The 26907-nt window shown below is 56.8% G+C and overlaps 1 protein-coding gene across 2 annotated transcripts in view; it reads right to left on the bottom strand.

Moving 5' to 3' along the window:
- Positions 1 to 26907, bottom strand: part of VAC14 (VAC14 component of PIKFYVE complex) — an 86691-nt gene that overhangs the window by 22631 nt on the left and 37153 nt on the right. For both annotated transcript variants that reach the window (XM_075537021.1, XM_075537022.1), the window contains exons 13-14: positions 13591 to 13747; positions 8194 to 8326 (exon numbers count right to left, since the gene is read on the bottom strand). In XM_075537021.1, the coding sequence (XP_075393136.1) occupies positions 8194 to 8326; positions 13591 to 13747 (290 nt within the window). The remainder of the gene's footprint in view (positions 1 to 8193; positions 8327 to 13590; positions 13748 to 26907) is intronic.

The raw sequence follows: 26907 nt of genomic DNA, 5'->3' as shown, positions 1-26907 counted from the left end.
TCTATTTCTCCATGTGTGTAGGCCAGGGGACAGCAAACTTCTGAGACGGAAGAGCCAATCCCGCCCCTCACAACAACTAAGGAAATTATTTGAGGGGGAGGGAGGGGAAAAAAAGAGGAGCTGACACCCAGGGCTCAATAGAAAGTAAATGTCTAGAAAAGAATGATGGCAACATATGCATAGATATGCTTGATACAACTGATGTATGGATTGTTATAAGAGTTGTAAGAGCCCCCGATAAAATGATCTTTTAATAAAAACAATTATTCATAAATTTATTTTATAAACAAGTGAAACCACTATTATCTAAGCAGTTCTATTTTCATTTTCAAAAAATTAAAAAAAATTTTGAATAAATCATTTTAGTACATAATTTTACTGGGGGCTCTTACATCATTTGCAATTTTACTCCAAGCCACATGCATGGTTCAAGAGCCGCAGTGTGCCAACCCGGGTGCAGATCAAAACCAACCAACCAAACGGAGTTGCACTTATGTGCGCTCAAAGCCACAACAGAAATCCAGAGCAGCCTGGGCGCGGCTGCACGGAGCCCGGTGGTGCTGCCCGCCATGGTGTCTTGGCCCAGGAGAGGGAGGTGGCTTTGGGGTGTTTAAAAACCAGTGCCATGTGGGTAAAAAAACAGGGCGAAGGAGGTACCAATGAGGTAGCCAAATCAAGCTGCAAACAAGGCAGCAAGTCCTGGGGAACAGAGGGTTGGCGTCTTTGAGTTTACATGACTTGTTCTGCCCGTCCAGGAAGGTTCTGGATATGCCATCTGAGGCCAATGAGGTTACTGATGACAAGGCTATTGTGGGGAGTGGAGACACAGCGCTGTTATCAGGCGGAAGGTGACCCACTCTGGGAGAGCAACAAGGAGGCTCAGAAGGGCCCACTGACAGGAGATGGGCCAAGTATGAGGGCTGGCGATGGGTCCCATTAACAGGAGGCGTTAGGGGGGTGGGAATGGAGAAAGAGATGCACAACTCAGTACTTGGGAGAGGCGGCTCAGAGCGGAGGCACAGGCTGCATGATGGGAAATCCGTCTTCACAGGCCTTCAGAGAGCGAAAGGCTGGGGTGGCTGATGTGAGTGACTGCGATAAGCCGGGGGAACAAACCATCTGGGAGGTAGGAGGGGGCGAGATGTGTCCTTCTTGAGCAAGAGTCAAAGGGGAGATGCAGACCAAGAGATACACTGCCTGTCAAGGTGCCAGAGCGTTCTACTGGATTGTTCCAATGAGCTGAGGAGGCTAAATATAGACCGGAAGTAGGCCGGGATAATGGGCAGGCGAGCTTGGATTCACTTCTGGCTCAGAGGGGTGGCACCCAGCAAGAGTCACGTGAGTCAGGTCGCAGAGTCCAGGAGATGGGGAAGGGGCGGCTATGAGGGCATTAGCTCCTTTCCCGTGAGGGCTGCTGTCCTTCCAGGGGCCTGGCTGGCATATGGACATGCAGGGACCAGATTAAAAATGAGGAGGTGGGCGTTCAGGTCAGCGTGGGTGAAGTCGCTGCTCTGCCATAAGCGTTGATTTCTGGGCTGGACAACAAGGACTCCCTAGCTGTGGCTCAGCACTGAGGTAGGCAGCCCAGGTAGCCACTGCTCTGAGCCCTCCCCGCCCGGGGTCTGCCCGGGCCATTGCCTGCTCTTCCCTGCAGCACCCCACCCCCGGGCTGGTGGAGGGACTGCCAGCAGTCTGTTTCCAGCTAGTCTGGAAGACTCCCAAGGGATTTTAGGGTCTCTGAGTAGCTCTGTAGTGACTCCCATGGGTCACAGCCAACTGGGGGTGAGGGAGGGGAAAAGCCCTAGCCCTGGTATGACATGGGCATTTCAGACAGTGGGTCCCAGCCTGCAGTCCTCTGGGGGTCGGAGCAGCACACTGTTAAGGTAAGCCCCCGGCTTCACCTCCAATCCCAAGAGCTGCTTTGGTGGGCGCTTGCAGACTGGCCGAGTAGCAGGTAGCTGGCTTGCCCAGATTTTCCTGGGGGCTGCCCACTGCTGTTCCACAGGGCTGCATTCACACCGAGTCCCCCGGGGCCGGGCCTCCTCCGAGGGTCCATCACATGTGCTCAGGGGCTGGAGGCTGGAAGGAGCAGCTGGTCTGGACAGCTTTGCACACGGCGTGTGACAAAACCCTGCTGTGTATTTCTCTCTGAAGACATTGCGGGGAGGGGGGACAAGGGATCGGGTATTACCTGATGAAAGAGCCACTCGAGGAGAGAGGAGCACCTCTGTCTCCAAGGGCAAGCCAAGAGCACATCAGCTACAGTGATACCAGTGCAAAAGCGAGAGCAAAGGAGGCCGGGGGGCCTTTTAAAACAAGGACACCCATGTGGGTGTCCCAGCTCAGATACAGCATCCCCTCAAGGAAGGAGGAGGATAGAAACTGATGTCTAGGGACCGATTTCTAGCCTGCCTCTGTGTTTTAAGGCTGCCGCGTGACGATGTGCATTAGCTGCGTGCTGTCCAAGTTACAGCGTGGAGACTCGGGTTTCCGGCGCCGAGGTAAAGCATGGGTGGTTCCTCAGACCTTCCGGAGCCACCTGTCCGCCTCAGAGAGACATTCATTAGCCTGAGCTCAGCGCCCGTGAGCTGCTACTGACCATCATCACACAGCCCTGCAGACGTCACAGGAAGTGTTTCAATCGAGGCTGGAAAGTGGGCTAAGCAAGTGCTGACCTCAACCTGCTGGGCACAGGGACACACAGGACAGTGGCTGTTTGGGCCACCCGTCCACGGCCCCCTCGCCCCCACTTCTCGCCAACCTGTGATCACTACTCGAGCTCGGTTCAAAGCAGGCAGACCCTGGCCCCCTCCCAGCCTCCCTGCCTTAGGACTCCAGGAGGATCCCGGAGAAACAGGGAGGTGCTCTCTGTACTTCTACGCTCCCAGCTTCCTGGGCATGCTGTGTAGGACATGCCACTCCCAGGACATCCTCCCTAGTGCCCCGCCACTCCAAGCGAATTCTTCCAGGCCTGGCCCAATAGGGCCCATCACATACATGTAGTTTCCATTTTCTCGAGGAAAAGAACTTGCTTCTTAGGGGCCTGTACGCAGTTTTGTGTGCCTACCCAGCACTGGGTACATGGCAGTGGGCTCTGCAGGGGCAGTGGGGCTGGTCTGTGAGCTGGGCCTTCCCCCTTCCTCGAGGACAGGGGTCCCCCTCCAGTCCTTGGAGGTTCGGGACTGCAGAGCAGGTAGAGCTAGCTCCCTGCTCTCTAACGAGGACCTCGCAGGGCGTGCTTACCAGCAAGAGCAGAGCCCTTTCCCAGGAGCCTTTCAGAAGATGCCTCTCCTGCCTTCCTGTCGAGCTGCCACAGCCCTTGCGCCTTGTCCCTGGTTAGGACGTCAGAGGCCACAGCCAGCTGGGGAAAGTGGTGTCTGCCACTTTAGGGGAGAAGACTGGAAAGCTCCAGAAGACGGACTCCCTCAAGGAGCCGGGCAGACCTTCATCAGTGGGGGCAGGGAGCAAAGCTCCTTTGGAGTCAGAAACACCCAGTCCTGCTCAACATCCTGTCTCCCTCCTCTCAGTCGGGGACCCAAACATCATAGACACCAACAGATGATCAAGTTCAGGTGATCATGGGTTCCCGGGGGGCAGCATCAAGCCCCCCTGGTCAATCAGGTGGCCAGCCCAGACAAGGTGGGGGGTGTTGATGCCAAAGGCCCTCAAGAGAGCAGGAGTGGGGGAGGGGTGCAGTGGGACCTGGCCCGGGGCCCGCCTCCCAGCCCCAATATTTGGCCCAGCTGACAGCCTGTCTTCCCAGGGCAGAGTGTACAAGGCTAGCAAAGTGGAATTTCCCAATTACGGCATGAAAGAGAGCTTCTTTTCTTGAGCCTTTCCCCCGGCCCCCACCATGAAAAACTGGTCCAGTTTCCAGTGGCTTCCTAGGCTGGCCTGGACTCCCCTGTCCACCAGCCAACCAACTCACGGTGTCACCGCCTCCAGCACAAGAGCTGTTACGCAAGCCGGGGTGTGTCTGTGGAGGCGATCCCTAGGGCCCTGAGTGAGCGTGTGCTGAGCTGGAGAGAATGCCAGGCGAGAGGAGGCCCGGGGTGGACCAGCAGTCCGCCACTGGAGCTTCTCTGGATCAGTGCTCAGGAACAAGTCCCCATGAGTGCGTCCTCCCGTCCATGCAGCCCGGGCCTATCCTTTCCCAGGAATGCTCTGCTGATTGCTGCTCCAGGCCCCAGTCCCCACTCCCCAACCCAGGTGCTCCTGAGGTCAGCCCCTCTCCACTGAGGATGTCATTGGGGGACCCAGGTGGCACCCCAGAGCTAACAGCAGTTGCTTGCTAAACACGTTCTCTGGCTGTCCTCCTCCTCCAAGAGGCAGTGGGAGAAAGAGGAGAAACAGGCATGGACTGAGCCAGAGGCCACTGGCCCCGGGGCCATTTTGGCAGGCATCACTGTCCTCGCTCCCTGCCTGCACAGAAGCAGGCCTTGTAAAGATCACAGCTGTGGGCTGGCGCCGGAGTCCATATCACAGTTTATCAAAGAGGCTGGCCTTGCCCCCACCCTTCCCGAAGAGTTAGGGGGGCTGGTTCCTGGGAAACAAGCCCTGCTCTTGTTCGGCCACATTAGCAATGGCGAGTGGACCAAGCTGGAGGAGAGAAATGTACACGGACACCCACTGGGGGCAGAGTTGTTTTAGGGGGGACATGCCAAGCTGCCCGAGGAGGCCCTGGGTACTAGGTGCTAGCCTCGTGCACAGGGCCAGCTCTCAGGCACAGAGGGTCCAGTGATTTTACCCCTTCTCCATCCTCACCCCCACCCTGGCCCCACCATAAAAGGGGGAGAAAGAGGCCGGACAAGAGGCGCCCTCAGCAGCTGAAGGACTACAGGCGCTGTGCAGTGCCCACTAGCACACACTTCTTACATAAGCCTCCCGGTTCAACAAGGCACCACCAGCCACCGCTGGGGGCTCCTGGAAACAGGTCACAGAGCCAACACCTAGATGAACAGGGGCACAGACTCAACCCTTTCGAAAACATATCCCCTTTGTTGCTGATGCCAGGTTGCCCCCTCCTTACCCCTTCATCTACTAATTTATTTTAGATAAAGAACAAAACGTAACGGTTATGTGAATTTTGATAGTTAGGCAAATATGTCCCAAAGGCCTCTTCTGGGGTGGATGATGAGGCCCGTTTCTTCAGTTACACAGGCAGGCTCTTAACAAAGCAGAGAAACAGCACATACCAGGAGTGGGAGGGAAACTTCCTGGTAAACCCCAGATGGAAAACGTAGGCGGCTACTATGTATCCTGTAGGTCTTCAAAGGGTTGCACCTGACCAACTCCAGAGGCTACATTCTTGAACCTGGCTGCCCAGTGTCCACCCACCCTCCTGTGGGCGTCTCGGGAAGGAGTGGGGATGTGAGCAGGGCTGAGGATGAGGAGTCTGAGCAAAGGTGCCCAGTGCCAGGCTCTCATGGCTCCCTGCACCCAGCACCCCTCTTCCCCTCTGTCCTGGCCTCAAGCCCCGGCGCCTAGAAGGCCCAGACTGGAGCAGGTCTCAGCAAGTCAGGCTGAGAGCGGAGGAGGCCTGGACTGCCACAGCCCACCAGATAGCGAGGCCATCTGGACTTGCGGAGCTGGGCCCGAGAGGCGCCTGGCTGGGTTGGAGGTGCAGGCATGGGAAAGGCTCGAGGGGGAGGAAAGCTACTGGGGTCTTGAGGGAAATCACGTATCTTCCTCAACTTCCCAGAACTCCCACCGGATGTATGTGTTCAGGCGTTCCGGCACCTTGGTCCTTCGCCAATCAGCTCCTCTCTAACCCACCACATCTGCCGCGCTGGATACTCATGGTTGCACCCACAGCCGGCTTGGGGCTGGCTCGCCACAGGGCCCAATTCCTTCCCATCTCAATGCTCAACCTTGCGGGCCAAGCCTGTGCTCCCCACCCCAAGGACAGGGTCAGGAATAACCGAGTGCATCTCCGGTCAGACCTCCGGCTTTGAGTCTCCCCTCATGAAAGCTATCAGTGGGAGAGGAGAGGGGGAAATGACCTGGAGAAGTGGGAGGCAAAGGCAGCTGAGGGCTCTTCCCCAGCAACCCCCTACAGGAGGGATGTAGCCCCTGTGTGACTGGGCACAGGAAGGAAGAGCCCACAGGCCCCATGCATGTGTGGCCGCAGAGACTCTGGCCAGGAGCGACAGCTCAGGACAATAGGTGCTGGATGCGGTTCTGGGGGTGGCAGGCTACAGTGAGGGGTACCCTGTGGGGCGCACTGCCACAAGTTCCACCCACTCCTGGATTCCTGGTAATGTGCTGCTGCAAGGATGGAGCGAGACGGGCTGGAGTTGCCCACGTGGGCTCTGAGCTCCGAAACAGTGAGTGATCTCCATGGGGCCAGGGTCATGCTGACCCCATGTGGCAGGGGACATGTGGGTTTCTCTTGTTCCTCTGGCTAGGCGGGGGCTCCCAGGGAGACTCAGTCTCAGTCTGCCCCTTTGCCCTCATCCCAGGCCCCGATCAGGCAGGGGAGGCTGAGACAGGATGGAAAAACCCACGAGAGCCTGGCTCTTGAGTGAGGGCGCTGGCAACACGTGTCTTTTCAACGAGCCCCCTCTGCCCTGGGCTCCCCGCAAGTCTTCCAGGCACAAACTTGCTGCGTGTGGACGCCAGTGCAATCAGGAAGCTCTCTGGCCCCACATCTAATCTCCACCCCAATCCTGAGGGAACACTGTCCCACCGGATGCTGGCAGGGACCCCGTGGAGTGCTGCTGCTCTGGCTGTGGCTCTCAACCCGGCCATCACGCCCACCCCCACGGCAGAGAGCTGGACAAGTCGGTGCTGGTTATGACGGTGTGAGCAGACATCCTACAATGCACGGACGGCCCCCACCACAGAGATGGGGTTGACCCCAAATGCCAACACTGTAGCTGCTGAGAGACACGGCTCTGTAAAAGCTAGCACGGTAAGAGGTGGTGATGGATGGCTCCTCCCCCACAGGGGGTGCAGATCTGTCTGGCAGGGCCAGACTCGCAGCCTCTTCCTCCCTCGCTTTTTTGGTCTCGTTGGTCTCCCTGGTCAGGCAGGTTTGTCCTTGTCCACACTGAAATCCCTGGCCTGTTCCCCAGTGTGCCCTTAACCTCACCCTCAGCCCGAGGTAAGCCACTAGCCTGCCTGCCTCTCCTATGAGGGAAGCATCTAGACCCACTGCCTGCTTTCCCTTCTCCCCAGCCCCACCGTCTGCTCAGTGCCCACCCTGTGCTGGGGCTGGGGCCCATAACAGCCCCCCCAGCCTCTCGACGCCCACCTCCCGCACGCTCCACAGGTGCCTGCCGAGCCTTCCTCAGCCTTCTCACTACTGAGCACGCTCACTCCCAGGGCTACAGTCTCATCTTCCATGCGGAGGGAGCACCCCAGCCTTGCCGGAGCCGGGCTCAGTAAGTAGGTGGAAGGAACAAACTAACACGCCGTCACTGTGATTCCTACTACAGGCCTCAGGCCTCTCTGTCCAGCAGGTCTGGAAAACTGCTTCGTGGACACCTCTCCTTTGAGGTCCCCAAAGCCATACAAGCCCCGGCACCTACCCAACAGCTCCCATCTCAGGGAAAAAAACCACCATGTCCAGGCACTTTCATCAGTGATCTGGGCTAATCCAACTCCGTGTCCCCCCCCCCCCCCCCCACTGCAGCCAATCACTGCTCAGTCACACCTTCTCCGCATTCTCCGGCCAGGCTGCTGCTTCCCAGCCCAGCAACAAGTTGCCACTGGCCCTCACCTGCTCTGTAGCCTCCCACTGGTCTCCCCATCTGCCCACCAGCAGCACAGGGATCTGCTCCCTGGCTCCCACTGGCCTGAGGGTGTCTCCAACCCAGAGGTCATGCCCCATCCCTCCCCCTTTCTGGCTCACAGCGAAACAGAGACTTGGGGTTCATTTCAACCTGGAGCCTTTTGATGGGCCAAGTCCTCGGCCAGGAATCTTCTCTCAGTGCCCCCCTCTACCCAGGGGCCTCAGGAGCGTCCCGACTCCTCTGACCCTGAGTGGCACCAGGGCCCCAAGTGGCCCTTTCCTCGAGTAGGAATTCTAACAGGCAGCCTGGGCCGAGCACTACTGCTGGGGTGTAGTAGGGCCCTTGCCTGGCTTGGCCCTGGAGCTACACGCCCATGGCCTGTGGTGGCATGGCACACTTTCCCAGGCTGTCCTGGGGGGGACAGAGTGAGAGAGAGAATCGCGTCCCGAAGACTGACCTGATGATGAAGGCGCCTCTGGTCTCCAGGAGCTTCTGTTCACTGCTGAACCTCTTGAGAAGGTTGATCATGAATTTATAGAAGTAGGAATTCATGGGCGGGGTGGAAGGGGAACACTCTAAGCCTTTGGTGCCTATGGAGAAAAGGACACATGGGAATCAAACTGAGCAGGGGGAGGGGACATCAGGGCCCAGAAACACTGGCCCAAAGCCTAAGGCCCCCGGCTGCCCCATGCAGAGGGTTACCAGGGAGCCCAAGTTGTCTGACAGGGCAGCGTCGAGTCAAGCCCCTGCCCAGCAGCTCTGCTTCCCCTGCTGCACTGAGATCTGTGCAGTCTGCTCTTGGACCCTGGGGGAAGTTGTGGGAGCAAGAAAAGGCATTTTTCTGTTTTGCATTTCCGGTCAGGAATTACTCTGAGGATTGCCGTTGGGAGCCATCCCCACACTGGCCGGTCCCTTGGTGAACCCTGTGCGGGGTAAGCAGAGCTCCTGGCAGGCCCAGGTGAACCTCGTTTGGGGTGTGTTGCTCTGGATGCCTGCCTGGGACCACCTGGCCTGGGAGGTCCTGGGTGACTCTGGAATGGCCGTCTTTGGTCCTATGCCCAGAGGGGCTGTTTGTAGAATCAAGTGTCACATTCCTACAGATTGAGTTTCCCTGGGCCCAGCTGGCACTGATCACTGAAGAGGCGGCTGCAGAGACGGCTGTTGAGGTGGCCCTTCTGTCCCTCAGCACCCCCACACTCGTGCCCCACAAGTTTGGCCACACAGGTGGGGGCCAGGGCATGATGGGCCAAGGTCTCTGCAGGCTGCCTGGGGCAGCTGCTCATCTGTGGCAGCTGCTCCTATCTGTCCCTTTACCACTTGTCTATGCAGATCCCCCACCATAGGCTATTGAGGCTCTGCAGTATTCCGCAAGACAAAGAGACCAACATAGGAAGTAACCACAAAGAAGCCCCCCACCTGGCTACCCAGGGCCACAGTCTCCATGCTTGGGGATGGACGGAGAGGCACCAGGGGGCAGCCGGCTGGATTCTGTCAGAGCCAGCAGGAGGGAGCCTGAGCTTAGCTCTGAGCGCCACCATGCACTTGCCGGCAACCCTGCGCAGCTATCTTCACCTCACTAAGCCTCAGCTTCCTCATGCGAATTGGGGAGGGGCATGGGACCTCTTTACATGAGACAGGCATGGGGTGCACTCCGCCTGGGGGCTGCAAGGTGAGCATACACCCCACCACCAGGACTGCCTATCCTCACAGGCCTTCCTCCCTCCAGGGGGTTCCAGCACTCTGCATGGATGGCTGGGGGATTGGGGGAGCCTGGAGCTGCCTATGTGGGAAACTCCATTCCTGGAATGATTTCACTGTACACAAGGACAGGGCCTACCCCTTCCCCTATGACCTCCCACCCCCTGCTGGCCACTTCCTCTATGTCCTGGAGATGGCATGCCATTCCAGGACAGCCAGGGAGGGGGCAGGAGGACAAGGGAGGACAGGGACAGCCTGGCTTGTTTCTTGGAGGAGGGGCTTCTTCAGTGGTCTCTGGCAGGAAGTTCTTGGCCCCACTGGCTGGCTGCTGGGCAGGAGAGGTGGTGGGGAGCCTGCATACTCAGACCCAGGCCAAGGCAGCAGGGGCAGAGGCGCCAGCTCTGCAGATGTGGCTAAGTGAAACCTGATGGGGCAGCCGGCTCACAAACAACCTTCCGGGGATGTTTGGGTTGAGTTTTGTGGCTGTGACGTGAAGGAACCTCACTCACATGTCAGGCTAAAAATAGCTGGGCCTCAGTGCACAGGGCGAGTAGCAGCTCAACAAAACCAGATGTGAAAACATCAGCCGCCTGGCTCAGGTCCGGCAAGGCCCTGGCTCCTCGGCCTGCTGGGGGGGAGGGGGGGCTGAGGCTGACCAGAGCAGACACTGGACCCATGAGCCTGGGGTCAGCTGACAGGGCAAACCAGGGTTAAGGGATGGTTTCTCGGAGGCCAGTCCCCATGCACAAGGCATTGCAGGATAGATGCTACTTCCTGGGCTGTGCTGAGGGTAGGAGGGGGGTAGCGGTGACTTCAGGGTTGAAAGGATTGGGCTGGGTGGGCAAGCACCTTCCAGAATCAAGGGGAGGTCACGGCAGTGGCTGCAGTGCCACGGACTCTAAGCTGGACAGGAGGCAGTGTCCCCTGGGGTGTGGACAACAGGGTGGGGAGTTTGCAGCAGCAGCACCTTTGGGTTCAAGGAGCGACCCTGTTCCTATCTGCGAGCGGGTTCAGCTGAGGTTGGTGGGGATGGGATCCAGGGGGATTTCCACTGTGCGGCTCTGGAGGAGGAGGAACTAATGGGCCGCAGCAGGGCCGGGTGCTCGCTTTCTGCTGGGCGCAGTGGAGGGTTGTGCAGCATCTGTTGCCCAGGAAAAGAGTGTCAGCAGCAGGAGCTGGGGCTGGGCAGCCCTGGGTGGGATGTGCTCCAGGGAGGGTCTGGGGCCGGGCAGGAGAGGACACCTCCCTGGGCAGTGGTGCTGGGGGACCTTAGACAGGTTGGGCAGTCGTTTCTGGGCTCCTATCCCCGCCAGTCTAAAGCCCAGTGTCAAGCAAACCCTGGCCCCTGGCTGGGTCTTCTCGAGTGGGGGTCAAGTACCTAGAGTGGGCCCGAACGCTGCCTACCCAAGGGCTCCGGGGCGATGCTGGTGCTCCCTGCCAGTACCCCCTGCACTGATGTCACAGCCAGCACCGAAAGGGGTGTGCAAGGCAGCAGCCCAGGGACCCTCGCACCCCTTTACCAGGACTATACAGCGGGAAGGCAGGGCTGGGCACGTAGGTCCCTCACACCCCAGTGCCTGTCTGTGGGGCCTGCAGGGCTCAGACAGCAACAGGCAGGGCATCTGGGGAGGCTGGGCGGGCACAGACGGGCAAGGAATGAAGGGTGGAGGCCAGAATGGAAACCTGGGAAGCCTGGAGGACAGCCACGCTGGTCTGCACCCAGACGATGGCTTCCGCGCTCCGAGTCCTAGGATGTGGTGAGGGGAGTAGGCTCTCAGTGGGAGAAGCAACAGCAATGTTAGAAGAGCTAGCTAACGTGGCAGCAGTCATCATCACTTCCACTGTGCCCCTTGGGTTTCTAGAGCCCATTTGTCTGAGGCAGGAGGCGGCCACCAACTCTGGACCACGTGGGAAGAACATTTCATTTCTGCTTGTGTTTTCAGAGCGAGGAGCAAAGACACCGCCCGGGACCAGGGGGCTGGCTTGAGCAGTGGTGGGGGTGGGGATGTCCCCTAAAGGGCAAAGTGCTGCAGCCAGCCAGTTTTGAGTAGGGCTCTGGAGGAAAGTTTCCCAACAGGGGAGAGAGTCTGGCCCCAAAGCCTCTGCCCGCATGCTCGGTCAGATGGAGACTCAGGTGAGTGGAGGCCGTGTGGGTCTACGCAGCAGCACAGGCAGGGGTGCCCGAAGCCTGACTGCTTCCTGCCCTGGATACCAGTCCAGACAGCCCCTGCTCTGGCCCTGGCACTCGGGCTCCTGTTACTGGTTTGATTTTGACCCCTCCTCCCCCCGGTATGGCTTGATTATTGATTTTGACCTTTAAAGACCACAGAACCGTAGAAAAAATTGGGTGGCAGCTGTGGGCATGTCCCTGTGCCGCCATGTGCCCACATAGTCCCTCCCCTTCCCTCAAGTAGTACCCCCGTCCCAGAAAACTCATCAGGGGCCTCAGGTAAAGTGCTCGTGGCCAGCACCCTCCATGTCCTAAGAGGAAGAAGGAAACCCCTTGCTCGGTGGTCCCCCCAAGATGCGCTCTTGCACATCTGGCTGACCTGGCTGTGGTTCTCAGAATTCAAGCTGAGTCCCTGACTGACTCCAGCCAGTCTTAGCGAGCTGGGGCCTCCCTGCTGGCGGCTGGCCTCCTTGAGGAGCCAGCAAGGATGCCGAGGGTTCTGCCACACCAAGTGGCTGGGTCCTGGCCCCTGCAAGTGTCCTAAGGCTGCAGTGCTCGCCCCCTCTCAGCAGGACTCCCTGTGAGCCACTCTTGGGGTCCTGAGATCTGCTAGGCATTTGTGTGCATCCTTCCACCACCTCAGTCATTGCTGTCTCTGTGCTCAGGAGGCAGGGGCCCCTCATACGTGAGGGGGCACCGCGGATCCGGGGAGGGCCAACTCTCAGAGGGTGCTGTTCCTTACTACCGCCCGACAGGGAGGGCTGAGGCTGCTTGCCACCTCTGGCAAAGGAGAGTTGACGCTGACACTCAGGGGCCCTTCCCCCCTGCGTCCTATCCACAGCCTGCTTCCCATGGCTGCCTTGCCCTACTCCTCTCTGGCATTCCGGCCATCTCCCCATGGGTCTCAGATGGATCCGAATGCTGAGGTGTACACACCCCCAGCCAGAGCCAGGATGCAGGACCGGGACCTGCTGTCCAGCCACGGCCACTGATGGCCGGGAGGAAACAACTGTATCCTGGGAACACGAGGAGAGGCCCCTGCCTGTTTCCTGGCTGTGGTCAGCAACAGCTGGGACTAGGGGCCAGCTGCAGGCCAGACCCATGTGGTAGAGGGGCCCTGTGGATCCCAGGTTTTACAGTGTCACAAATGAGATGTCTTCAGTGCATGACCTGCTGGGACTTGACCTAGCGCATGGCCCCCAGCCATACCAGTGACTGACTACTCTCCACACTTTCCAGACCATGGGCAAAACCAGGCCCCTGAATCGGGTCTCAGGACCGGGCACCAGATGCCCTCAGGGCTCAGCGGGGCTGAGGTCCCAAATGCAGCCGATGTGCAGGGTGTGCTGTGTAAGGGTTGTGTGTCTGGATGTTTAGATGGCTGACGTTCCCTGTGCTTTCCTACCGACGTGCGTACCAGGGCGGTTGTCGTCCAGGGCCGCCCGGCGCAGGAGGAAGGCCTGGTTGGCTTCGGGGAGAGGCAGTGCCGCTCGTCCAGGGCTACCCGGCGCAGGAGGAAGGCCTGGTCGGCTTTGGGGAGAGGCAGTGCCGGGCCGAGCGCCAGGCAGGCTCAGGCTCGGGGAGACCTCCTGTGTGCGCGCTCCTGCCCTGGGCTGCCTGCCACTGGGCAGGGCACTATTTTTAGCTCCCTGATGACAAAGGAAATGGCTGCTGAGCCTTCCTCCACCTGTGAAGCCCTGACTCCAGTCCCCAGGGCCTGATGGAGGGGAGCCCAGCCCTCAGCCAATGGCTCCCGGGTATCAAAGGGCGCTTGGTTCCTCACAGGGGCTGCTGGCCGGGGTGGGGCTGGTACGGAGGCTGAGACGACAGTCTCTCCAGAAGGACAGGCCGCTGGGAGGGAACCCGGGGCTCCCTCAGGTCCCAGTCAAGTTCCAGGCATAAGAGGGGCAGCTCAAAGACCTGCCTGAGCCCATGCCGAGAGGCAGACATCCTGGCTAGCCTTCCCAGGGTGCCTGGGCCACTTACCAGGAGGGTGCAGTAGGCCGCCTCTGGCAGGGGAGGACACCTGGAGCTCTGAGTGGCCGACTTGGAGGTCAGGGCCATCGAGGGGGCCTAGGTCACCCGTCTGGCCTGCAGGGGAGGAAGCGATTTCCGCCAACACCTCCAGATCCTTCAGGATAACCTGTGAGGAAGAAGCGGAGGATGAGGGCGGAGAACTTGTCCTGAGAGCTGGACAGAGCAGAGAGGGAGATGGAGAAGCTCCTCTCAGGTGAGGAGGGGGCTTGCTCTGACTCCACAGGAGAGGCAGAGGACAGGTGATCAAGCTACTTCGGTTTACAGCTCTCTGCACCCGAGAGCCCCACTTCACTCACTTGTCCTGCATGTCCCTTCACAACCCGATTACGACACTGAGGCCCATCCACGCAGATGGACAGAGGCCCACGAGGACAGTCAACTCATGAGGTCAGAGGTGACCAGTGAGTCCAGAGGTGGCTGGGCCAGGCTGCTCTGGGAGGGACAGTGAATACCTGGGTGTCTGGTGGGTGCCTATCCCATTGCAGGCCCACCCACCTTTGGAGACACTCTAGGGCCAAGCTGTGGAGCTGGGGTGGCCGGAGGAGGGAGCTGCCCTTGCTCCTGGCGGGAAAGAACACCCCTGCTTATTGTCAGTCTTACCTGATGCTCAGACTGACGGTGACCTGCTTGAGCTCAGTGCAAGGATGAGTCAGCCTAGCTCTCGCTCCCAGGCCCTGACCCTCTCAACTCACCCCGCTCCCGCCCCCCCCGCCCCCGTGGCCAGGAGCAGGCTGGCTGTGCCTATGAGAAACAACACTTGTGAGTGGCACATAGGCAATGGGAACCAGCAAGTGGGCCTGTGGGGAGGCAGAGGGGGGTTCAGGGGAGAAGAGGGTCCTCCAGCAGGAGTTTGCCGAGGGAATGAAGGCAGAGAAGCATCTGACCTGGCAGGAGCCATTCCTGGGCACAAGAGCCTATGTGGCAAATTCCAGGCTTCTGGTACAGGGTGTGACAGACACCAGGAGCCAGTTTGGGGAAGTGGGGTGGTGGTGTTGGTCGGACCTGAGCAGAGGACCAGAGCGTGCAGATGGGGGAGCAGGGTGAGGGGGTGGCTCGGCTTCCTGGGATGTGGAAGTGGAGATCTGACCTTGCATGGGGCTGTGGCAGTCACAGGACCCCGCCTCCCACTGTCAGGTTTGGGAGCTGCAGCTGATCTGCTCAGTAGCACTGGCTCCCGTGGCTGGGCAGGGGCTCTGGGGTGCCCAGCAAAAGCTGCAGACCACCTGACAGTTTGTCCCACCTCCTCCTGCCCCATTGGGGAGCTCAGCCAAGAAAGCGGTAGATTTTCCATTTTCATTCTCTTATTTTAGAAAGTTTAACACCAAATGGCAAATGAATGCAAATTACACTTCAGTTGCACAATTAAAGCCGGAAGTGCCATCTACAGGTTCCTCCATAATCCCAGCCACCCCTCCAGTGCTTCCTAGCCAGAACTTTTCTCTGGTCCGCAGGGGTTGGCAGGAAGCCCACAGCCCTGCCTCAGGCTACACTGTGTGCACCCACCCGGCATCCCTCCTGTCCTTCCCAGCAGGGAGTGGGGACAGGAAAGCCTCACATGCTTCCAAAGTGGGGCTGGCGGGCCGGGGGTCGGGAAACAGTCAATCAGGGCTGCCATGTTCTCTGACATCAGACTGCCCTCCTATCTATCCTGGCCTCCTCCTCTCCTGGCCCAGGGACTGAGGGAACATAAGAGGCTTTGCGGCCACCATCCCTGCCCAGGGAGGAGAGGGGCACTGGCAGGCAGCAGGGGCCAGGGGCTGCACTGGTGCTGTCTGCTCAGCTGGGCCTTGCTTTGGTCTCTGTCCCCAGGCTAGGGTTTTGGCGTCCTACCCACATGGAGGGGGTGCAGCCCCTGGGGTACGGGCAGGAAACCTCTGCAGGAGGGACAAGGTGGCCTCCTCAGAGGCCTAGGTGCGGGCACCTGCCACCTGCTTCTTCCTCCGGCCTCTGGAAAACCATAGCCCACTGCTGAACGAACATTCACTGTGCAGGCCGCTGGGCTGGTGCTGCAGCTGGCCAGCAGCCCTGGCTCTGAGAAGGGGCCAGACTTGGAGGAAGCAGGAGGAAGGCGCCCCAATTAGTATGCACTACGCAGCCTTCTGTAAAATGAATATAGAACACTTGTGCTTTCTTTTTGTGTGAGAGAAAAGAGGAGGACTAGCAAGGGAGGGAGGAAGGTTACCAGAAAGCAATATTCTGCAGAAGCAGAAGCGCCTGCCGTTTCCAAGGCAACGGGCTGGGGGCGGGGAAGGCCATCAGCTGGCCCTGGCCATCCGTGGAGGGGAAGGGTCTGGGCCGTGTTGTGTCAAGTGGGGAAAACATCTGACAAAGCAACTCTGGGGCCAAACCTTGGGGTGAGAGGATAGGGTTTTATGACCCCTCCCAGGCTTGGCCAGCGAAGACCAAGAGACCCAATGATTTCAAGGAGAACCTGCTTCGGGGGGTGGGGGTGGGGGGCGCCCACACATCAGACCCTCACAGCACAGTCCTAGCTGCGGGGATCAGTATAGGGAGGGACCACAGGCTGGCGGCACTGGTCAATCCCTGTGACCAAGGGCAGCTCTCTGGGAGGCCAGGTGTTCCCCGGCCCTTTGCTGGCCTACTGCCCCACACCACAAAAAGCTTAGAGACCCACTAGCACCTGAGAGTGGCCATGCTGGGAGGGGCTGGGGACTGCGCCTGCTGTGTGGTACCAGGTCACTGTTTACCAACATCTGGGAGTTGCAGGGAGGCCTGGGCAGGAGGGTGATAGGGAGGGGAGCTAGTCGGTTGTGGACAGGCTCTGTTGAGGGGGGGGCCTCCATTTCACTCCTCCCTCTCAGGGACCTCTGTTCAAGGGCTGGCCATGATGGGCCGACCAGGCCCTGTCTCCTGAGGGGGCCCTGGTCATGGCAGATATGTCCATGCCAGGCCGGGGCTGAGGGACACACACCATGCTGGCCCGAAGCTGGCAGGGGCAAGCTGCCGCCACCAAGGGCCACTGGGTGGATCCTTTGCTCAGAGCAGCAGGAGCAGAGCTGGGGCCTTGGCTGAGCCAGGCTAGGGTCTCTGCTCTTCAATCTTTAGACACAGAGATGCCACAGACAGGCATCGCAGGGACCCTGGACCCTCGGCTTCCCCAGCACAGAGCCTGTCGTTTCTTCCTGAGCAGTCAGAGCTCAGAAAACAGCCCTCAGGCCCTGGCCACGTGCAGCGTGGCCCTGCCGCCCCAGGGCCTGTGGATCGGACACTAAGTCTCTGGGCTGCTGTCCAGGAAGGGTCCCCTGTGGGTCTGAGTGGAAGGTCTTGGGCTCCCACAGGTCCCACAGCAGTCAGGCCTCAGCACCTTGGCCTCATTAGGCCCAGAGTGACATGCTGCAGCAGGCAGTGGCCAGCCAGAAGCCAGGAGGGGGTGGCGTTCTGAGAAAGAAGCTGGACTACGGGGGCCACACCGGGCAGGGGAGCCTTTCTGCTTAGGCCCAGACCCATTGTCTTTCCCATTAAGGGAAAAACATCCCGATTAAAGACCTCATGTCTTGATAAAACAACTAAAGATAAAGGATTCTAATCTCTGGCTGTGCTGACTTTGAAGGAGGTCCTTAGGGATCGGGGCTGCTTTTCTTTTCCTTTTTTTTTTTTTTAAGAAAGAAAGGCTTGGAATTGGTCCCTACCTGCTGAGCACTGTGCTGAGGGCAGTGCCAACATCGGTGGCAAAACCAGCCTGAAGCTGGCTGTGGGAGCTTCTGATTCACTGAGCCACACAGCCCCAAGCAGTGCCCCCTCCCCCACTCTGTGAGAGCACAGAGCCCAGTGGCAGCAAACACCCCCCCCCCCCCAAGTCCTTCCTGCTGACTCAAGCCACTACTCATTTGCATCATCCCAGGCCCCTGACCAAGAGGGTTCATGCTCTGGGTGATAAATTCTCCTGTGCACTGCACTGGGCAGCGAGAGGGCTGTGTACACACACCCAGGATAGCTTGGTTACTAGGTGAGGGGCTGAGGGCCGGCTGTCTCCAGGGCACCAGTCCCTGGCAACCGGAGCAAGGCACAGCTGGCCGCCTCCCGCCAGCCTCTGTACTCACCTAGGTGATGCCCCACCAGGCTCTTGCCTTTGAGGCCAGTTTCCCCAGCAGGGAGGGCACAGGGGGAGGGATTTGGCCAGGAAGAAATCAGCTCATGGTTCCCCTTGCCCACCTCCTGTCAGTAGGCTGCTTCTGAGGTCCCCTTGGGGGCCAGCCCCTGGACCACCCAAGCCGAGACCCTGGCTGAGCTACTAGCTTCTCTAGGCCTGTCTGTCCTCATGTAAAATGGGAACGACAGACCCATCTGAAAAGGCACGGTGAGGATTAAAGGGCCAGCACAGATCTGGCACTGAGCTTCTGTTAGTGTGGGGACAGTCCCAGCCACAGTAGTGCAGGGCTGACCCACACTCCTGCCAGGCCCGGACCTGTATGCTGCCTGCCAGCAGAGAGCTGTCGGGGACAGCCAGCTGCTTCAGCAATGGGCACCTCCAGCTCAGAGCCTGGCAGGAACGGTGGCTTCTGCAGGCTGAGAATGGGGTCCTGACACGGCCCCCACCCCGAGGCCTTTCCTGGTTGAGAGTAAGCGGTCTACTAACAGGACCCTATGCTGGTCCTGGCTGGCGGCGGCGCTCAAACCGGGTATGTGCTTGTTACAAACCGGGAAGGTGCAAGGCTGAAGAAAAAGGAGCCCCATGGGCACGGCAGCTAAGCACTGGGCTGCCAACCCAAAGGCTGCAATGCCAGCCCAATCGTGACTCTGTGGGACAGAGCTGGGCCGTCTGCTTCCGTAACAGTCACAGTCTGGTTCCTACTCAGCCCTGCAGGGTTGCTATGGGTAAGAATCCACTTGATGGCACCAGGGACAGGGTGAGGTCCAATGGGGGTATTTTTAAAAGCACCAGAGCAGCGGTTCTCAACCTGTGGGTCACGGACACTTTGGGGGGTGGGGGTGAGGGTTGAACAACCCTTTCACAGGGGTTGCCTAAGACCATCGGAAAACACAAATATTTCACAATATATAATTATATATTGTCTTGTGATTAATCACTAGACTTTAACTATGTTCAATTTGTAAAAATGAAAATATATTCTACATATCAGATATCTACATGAGGATTCAAAACAGTAGCAAAATTACAGTTATGAAGTAGCAATGAAAATGATTGATTTTATGGTGGGGGAGTCACCACAACATGAGGACGCGTATTATAGGATCTTGGCATTAGGAAGGTTGAGAACCGCTGCTCCAGAGGATTCTGATAGGCTGTCCACTTCTTCCAGAAGGACTAGGCTGTTGCCCGCTGAGGAATATTTCCACCGAAAACCTTCTGAGTGGCAGGAACCTTGTCAGGCAGACTGAGAGCCTTAGGAATCACAACATCATTAAATGTAGTGCCAGAAGACCAATCCCTCAGGCCAAGAGGCATCAGACACAACTGAGGAAGATCTGTCTTCCCAATGTTGTGTTGGCCATAAGGATGTGGATAAAGCAAAGCTTTGGGGACCTTCATCTGCTGATGGGGCATGACACAAAGTAAGAGAAAACAGCTGCAATTGGCACTTGGAATGTATAACATGTGAATCTAAGAAAACGGGGAGCTGTCAAAAGTTAAGTAGAATACAAAACGACAGCCATCGTAGGCACCCGTGTGCTGAGAAAGGGCTGGCTAACGTCAGCCCTCTGAAATCAGACAGCCGCATGGTTGACTGTGCCAGGAATGACCGGGTCAAGGAGGAATGGTGTCACAGTCATGGTCAAAAAGGACATTTCAAGATCTATCAAAGAGGACAATGCTGTGATAGGATAATATCTACATGCATACAGGAAAGCGGGTCAATACAAGTGTTATTCAAATACATGCATCAACCAGTAGAGCCAGTGATGAAAAAAGCAAATTCTTTTCCATCTGAAATTGATCAAATATGCAATTAAGATTCACTGATAACTACTGGTGATAGGGAATTCGAATGTTCGAAACAAAGAGGAAGAACAGACGGGTGGAAAACATGGTCTCAGTGATAGAAGTGAAATGGGAGATCTCATGGTAGAATTTTGCAAGACCAATGACTTCTTCATTCCAAGTGCCGTTTTCAACAACATCAAGGGCAACTATGCACATGAACTTTACCAGGTGGAATACACAAGAATCAAACTGACTACATCTGTGGGAAGAGACGGTTGAGAAGCTCAACACCAGGAGCCAAGAGGACACCAGAGCTGACCATGGAATAGACTCACAGGAGAGCATTCAATACTCACACGGAAGCGGAAGCTGAACATTAAAACAAGTCTGTGAGAGCCCACATAGGACACTGAGCATCTCTCACCTGTGAGAGGTTAGACTCACTGGACGCGGTGACAGAAGACCGAGGAGCTCTGGGAGGACACCAAGAATGGCAGACATGAAGACAGCAAAAGGTCATTAAAAAGACAGGGAAGAGGATCCGAGCGGCTATCAGAAGACTATGAAACTTGCTCTTGGTCACAGAATGGAGAGCGCAAACAGAAAAAGATGACACATGAAAGAACTGAACATAAAGTTTCAAAGAGCAACTGGAGAAAATAAACATGCAGAAAACCAGAAAGACAGAATATGCCCAGCACAGCCAAGCTGAAAGAACTAGAGGAAACCACTCAAGCCTCATGTTGCAGTCTAGCCGGGTTCTATGGCACAAAGTTGAAAGACACGGGGAGCATCACAAGAAGATGGGGGGAATGTACAGTGTCACGAGCGGCAGGAGCTGGGCGTCGCCATTTAACCATTTCAAGAGGTAGACGATGGTCAAGAACCAATGGTACCGAAGGCAGAAGTCCACCCTGCACGAAAGGCATTAGTGAAAAACAAGGCCCCAGGCATTGATGGAATACCAACTGAGCTGTCTCAAAAGCTCCTGGAGCATTCACTCACGTATGTAAGAAATGTGGAAAGAGAGCTTCTTGGCTAACCAACTGGAAGAGATCCGAAGGTGTGGAAATTATTGCATGTCGTTAATATCACATGCAAGTAAAATGTTGACGACTGCTTGAGCAGTTTCAGTATTACATTGAGAGAGCTGCCAGACACTCAGGCTGGACTCAGGAGAGGGTGTGGCACAAGGGATACCACTGTTGACCTCAGATGGAGCTTGGCTAAAAGCAGGAGGATGTTTCCTTGTATTTTCTCGACTCTGCAGAGGTTTTTGGCTATGTGGATCCTAACAAACTATGGATAACCTTGAGAAGAATGGGAATTCCAGGACACTTCATTGTGCTACATGGGCCACGAGACAGCTTTACGAACAGAATAAGGGCATACCGCATGGTTTAAAATCTGGTGAGATGTGCATAAAGGCTGTGTCCTTTCCCGTATTTTACTGCATCTGTATGTTGAGCAAATAATCTGAGAAGCTGGACGACCTGAAGAAGAATGAAGCATCAGGACTGGAGGAAGGTTTATAACAACCTGTGATATGCAGATGACACAACCTTGCTTGCTGAAAGGGAGGACTTGAAGCACTTGCTGATGAAGATCAAGGACTGCAGCCCTCAGTGGTTCAGCCTGAGTGCAACTCAATGTCAAGAAAATGGAAATCTTCACAACTGGACTAATAGATGTTAATGTTTAAATAGAAGATTGAAGTTGTCAAGGAATCCATCAATGCTCACAGAAGCAGCAGTCATGAAATCAAACCATGTATTTGCATTGGACAAATCTGTACAAGACCTCTTTTAAAGAGCTGAAGAGCAAGGATGTTATTTTGAAGACTAAGGTGTGGCTGACTAAGCCCTGGTGTTTTCAAATGCCTCCCATGGATGTGAAAGTTGGACATGGAATAAGAAAGACCAGAGAAGAATCAATGAATTTCAACTCTGGTGCTGGTGAAAAATGTTCGAAGTACCATGGACTGCCAAAAGAACCGACAACTCTGTCTTAGAAGAAGTCCAGCCAGAATGCTTCTCAGAAGCGAGATGGGAAGATTTCTCTCTCGCACTTTTGACAAGTTAAAGGACCTCGAGCTTGGTAAAGTGGAGGGACTGTGACAGAAGTAGACCTCTAAGAAGGATGCAACACTGGGCTCAGACACAATGACGAGTGTGAGGCTGGTGCAGGACCGGGCAGCGTTTCGACTGAACACAGGGTCACTCTGAGTTGGATCCAACCTGATGGCCCCTAAGAGCGACAACAACAGGGATTGTGCTGGCAGCCCTCACTCCAATGGCCGTGACTTGGGGCCTCCACAGATGAATGCTTCTTGGGTATGCAACCCCTTCTGCCACAGATGGACCTGACCTTGGGAAAGTAAGCTTCACTGTCTTCCTCCCTTCTCAGTGCCAGCCTCTCCCTTCATGGGGTGGGGGTGGGGGAGGTTGGGCTCAGGCAACAGGTCCCCAGCCCCCCCCCCCCATCCAGCTGGTTGAACAGTGAGGGCACCTAAGCTTTGGTCTTTACGTACGCATCTGTCCAGACAGATGAGATTAACCTCCAGTATCCAGCCTGGCTTCCCACTCTGGAACCCTGCAAAGCTGCAGTGGGTCTCAGGGAGTCACCTGGTGCTGGTGGAGACACTGAACCATCAAGGAAGAAGGGAAGTTCTGGGACTGCCACCCTGCTGTGCCCATCTCCTTGGCAAGAAGACCAGTCTTCCCCCCAGGATGCTTCTGATGACCCTGAGTCCTCTGCTGGGCTGTGGGGGTGCAGCAGCCAAGAGGGTGGGCCTGGCTGTGTCCAGGAGGTAGGCCCAGGGCTGACTGGACTCCGGGCTGGTCTGGGAAATGAGCTTCCCATTCCTCCTCCTGGGCCCCTCACTCTCTCTCAGAAGCCCCCTGGCAGAGGGAACATGTCCCCAAGGGGGTCCTCCAGAAGAGGAATGCAGAAGGACCACATGCTCCTGACTTCGGGGGTGTGGCTGAGCTGCCTGGACTCACCTTCCCTGTTGGGGGTCCTGGCCGGGGTGGGAGGGTGGGGGGGGGGCCTTGGTTCTTAGAGCTGAGCGCTCACCTCTCACTGGTTAGAGAGATACCAGCAGCACGGAGGTGGTGATGGTGCTTTGTTTTGGAGAGTGGATGGAATGAAAATGGGAGTGAAATAAACACTGGGGAGAACACAAGGCCCCCTTAGGGAAGGCGGTCCACTTTTGAGCAGGCAGCATTAATATTCCGAGAGAGGAGACCGGGACCACACAGATTCACAGTGGGAAGGGGCCGGGACACTCTGCAGCCCAGCACTGAGAGCGAGACCGAGGCACGGGGATGTCTGAGTGAGCCAGGGTGATGGCTCCCCACGTGGTGAGCCCAGTAGGGCCCCGTCCCTCTTGTGAGGACCAGTGAGGAGGAGGGTACAGAAGCTTCTGAAAACATGGCCTAGAGGGGCACTGGGCGGGCCAGAGGTGTCCATGGATCTTGGGAGGAAGAGGGGACTGAGGTCGATGTCAACCAGTCAGGAGAAGGTTCAATGAGCTGGCAGACCACCAGAGACAAAGTGCCATCAATGTGTGGGGTGTGTGTGTGGGGGGGAGCAGTTCCAGCTGGGCCCCGTCTGGAGAAAGCTGGGGCATTGTGTGGAGTTTCAGGGGGTCTGGAATCAGACAGCCCTGACTGCCACTCAGGCTCCAGTGGTGTGACCTTCAGGGACTTAAACTCTCCTGCTCAGGTCTGAGTCCCCACACCTCAGACTGGGGCCACTCTGGGCCTGCAGACTGGTCAGGACAGCAGACAGAGCCCTGCTGGCTCTGTCAGGTGTCCCCCTCCCTGAATCCCCTCCCCCAGCACTGCCCTTGGCTCTGGGGTAGCTCCTGAGGGACAACTTGCCCGGGGCCCCCCGAGTCACCTGGGAATCCCCTCTTCATAGCACACCCGAGGGTGTGGGGGCGTCCCCTGGATGGGAGCCCGAGGCAGTACCTTATCCTTACAAAATCCCTTTGGAGCGGAAGGTGAGGCCGGCCCAGGTGGCTGGTCAGACCTGAGCAAGGGCTCCGAGGAAGGAAAAGCTCTGGGTGCTACGATGGCGGAGGGAGAGGGACCCAAGGGGGCACCAGCTCTCGTACCTGGAGGGTCAGCCCCCACCCGCCCCACCATGAACTAGCCAGGCTTCATCTCAGCACAGGCCAGGCTAGCCCCCCAGGCTGGAAAACAGGCCTCCTCCTTCCTGCACCGGCAGCTCAGCCTGGTTCCGGGAGCTCCCTGGGAAGAGGCCCCCCTCTCAGTTGTTCAGGTCTGCGTTTGCAAAGGACCCTCTTCACCCCCACAGCCCACCCTCCAAATGACGTCCTGCATGGCAGCTTGTGTCCAGCAGGGGTCGAGAGCAGGGCTGAGTTCTGACTTCTGAGAGGCACCAGTGAGCCCCCAACAGAGATGGGAGACTCAGCCCAGGCCGCCGGGGCCTGGCTTCATCATCACCCGGCAACATCAAGAGAAGGGCTTTGGAATGAGGAGCCGATAGCAAGGGCTCAAGCAGAAAGCAAATGTTTTGAGAATGATGATGGCAACAAATGCACAAATGTGCTTGACACAATGGATGGATACATGGATTGTGATATGAACTGTACGAGCCCCCAATAAAATGATTTAAAGAGAGAGAGAGAAGGGCTTTTGAGATGGCTCCAAATCATTCCCGAGGCCCAGCCCTGCCCCCCGAGTCTGGTTGCCCTGGTCCTTCCTGCAGTTCATGGCCTCCCGAGCCGGAACGCCTCACTGCCGTGATGGAGGTCCTTGAATGCTGTTAACAATTCCTAGAGGGTGAACAAGTAAATGTGGTGAAGAAAGCTGATGGTGCCCGGCTATCAAAAGAGATAGTGACTGGGGTCTTAAAGGCTTGAAGATAAACAAGCGGCCATCTAGCTCAGAAGCAACAAAGTCCACATGGAAGAACATACCAGCCTGTGTGATCGAGTGGTCCCAAAGGGATCAGTTACCAGGCATCAAAGAACAAAAAATCATATCATAGACTACACACCTCCATGATAGGATCGCTGAAGACAAATGGGTGCACAAGCAAATGTGGTGAAGAAAGCTGATGGTGCCCGGCTATCAAAAGAGATAGTGTCTGGGGTCTTAAAGGCTTGAAGGTGAACAAGCGGCCATCTCGCTCAGAAACAAATAAGCCCACATGGAAGAAGCACACCGGCCAGTGCGATCACGAGGTGCCCAAGGGACCAGATATAAGGCATCATGCAAAAAAAAAAAAAAAGATAAGTGTGTGTATGTATGTGTATATGTATATATGTATGTGTATATATATATATTATATTAAATGAAGGGGGAAGTGCAGAGTGGAGACCCAAGGCCCAAGTGTTGGCCAATGGAGATCCCCTCATAGAGGGGCTTAGGAGAGGAGATGGGTTAACTAGGGTGTGAGGTAGTATCGATGAAGAACACAGCTTTCCCCCAGATCCTGGATGCTTCCTCCCCCCAACTACCATGATCCGAATTCTACCTTGCAGGGCTGGATAGGACAGAGGCTGTACACTGGTACATATGAGGGTTGGAGGTACAGGGAATCCAGGGTGGATGATACCTTCAGGACCAAGGGCGTGAGGGACGATGCTGGGAGAGTGGAGGGTGAGTGGGTTGGAAAGGGGGAACTGATTACAAGGAGCCACATGTGACCTCTTCCCTGGGAGAGGGACAGCAGAGAAGGGGGGAAGGGAGACCCCGAATAGGGCAAGATATGACAAAATAACGAGGTATAAATTACCAAGGGCATATGAGGGAGGGGGGAAAGGGGAGGGAGGGGGGAAAAAAAAGAGGACCTGATGCAAGGGGCTTAAGTGGAGAGCAAATGCCTTGAGAATGATTGGGGCAGGGAATGTATGGATGTGCTTTATACAATTGATGTATGTATATGTATGGATTGTGGTAAGAGTTGTTGGAGTCCCTAATAAAATGTAAAAGAAGAAAAGAGAAAAAATGATTAGGGCAAAGACTGTACAGATGTGCTTTATACAATTGATGTATGTATATGTATGAACTGTGAAAAGAATTGTATCAGCCCCAATAAATTGTTAAAAAAAAACAAAAAAAAAACAATTCCTAGAAAGGCAAGTCTCATTCACCTTTTGCTGCCTCTCCCTCGAAGTTATGTAAGCCATCAACTCCCGCCAGTCACTTCTCTGTGCACTTACTCTGAAGTCTAGGGAGGAGGGAGAAGGCGAAGGGAAGGCCTAGTGGGGGCTGAGACTCCTACTACAGTGTAAGGCCAGCCCGGCTGCCCAGGTGTCGGGGAAGCTGGCTCTGAAGCCCCCACCAGCAGGCCCTCACACTGCATGGACTCTAAAGGTTGTGCTCTGAGAGAAGCTGTGGCAGAGAATGGGCCCTGGGCAGGTCCTTGTAGAGCAGCGGTTCTCAACCTTCCTCATGCTGCGACCCTTTCACACAGTTCCTCATGTGGTGGGGACCCTGCGTGTGGGCGGACCCGCCTGGAGACGGAGAGAGGGGCGGTGTCTCCGATCCTAAGACCATCGGAAATATGGCCTTAGGCGACCCCTGTGAAAGGGTCCTTGGACCCCCAGGTTGAGAACTGCTGCTGTAGAGGATCCTGACCCAGGGGTGGGCCAGAAGACCTTCTGCCTGTGGGGCAGGGGGCAGACGCAGTCCTTACTGCAGAGACGTAAGGACTCGGGCAGGCGGGCTGTGCTTCCTGCCGACAGGACAGGCGCGGACCCTTGGACAGACATCCTGAGCGGCATCTGAGAAGCTGGAGTTTGCCGCGAGTTTCCAGGGTCGGGCTTGTGCTGACCCAGGGCTTCTCACCTCGGGCTTTCGGCAGAGCCACGTAGCACACCTGTGAGGCTGGCTTAGGACTAGTCTCCCAGGGAGCACACGGTGCCAGGAACGGGCACAACAAAATCACCCAAAACCGAGACAAATGAAGGCCTACAGCGAAGCCCCTACGGCCTTGCTGAAGGAGAGCAAGCTGGCCTCTGTGCGCGGACACAGCCAGCTCTGGTTGGGGGAGCCCACGGCAGCCCTGCTCTCCGGCTGAGGCTGTGGGCTATGCTGTGCTGGGACTTTGCTTGTTTCTATGTCAATGAGCCATGGGGTAGTTGCTGACGCGGTCACCCCCATTCCCCAGATTCAGAGGCTCCATTCCTTGTTCCAGTCCTGCCGAGGCAGCTCAGAGCTGGGACTCAAGCCTCCGTCTGACGGCTATCCGACCCACCTAGGTGTTTTCCAGGACAGGGCCACCCTGAGAACGGGCAATGCTGCCTGGGAGGCTGTTGTGCCTGTGTGTGTGTGTGGGGGGGGTGTGTGTCTGTGTGTCATACTGAGGTTTCTCCCAGGCTGGTG

This window comes from Tenrec ecaudatus, chromosome 18 (assembly GCF_050624435.1).
Source record: "Tenrec ecaudatus isolate mTenEca1 chromosome 18, mTenEca1.hap1, whole genome shotgun sequence".
Taxonomy (NCBI): Eukaryota; Metazoa; Chordata; class Mammalia; order Afrosoricida; family Tenrecidae; genus Tenrec; species Tenrec ecaudatus.
The sequence above is the reverse complement of the archived record's forward strand: the minus strand, read 5'-3'. Positions and strand labels throughout refer to the sequence as shown.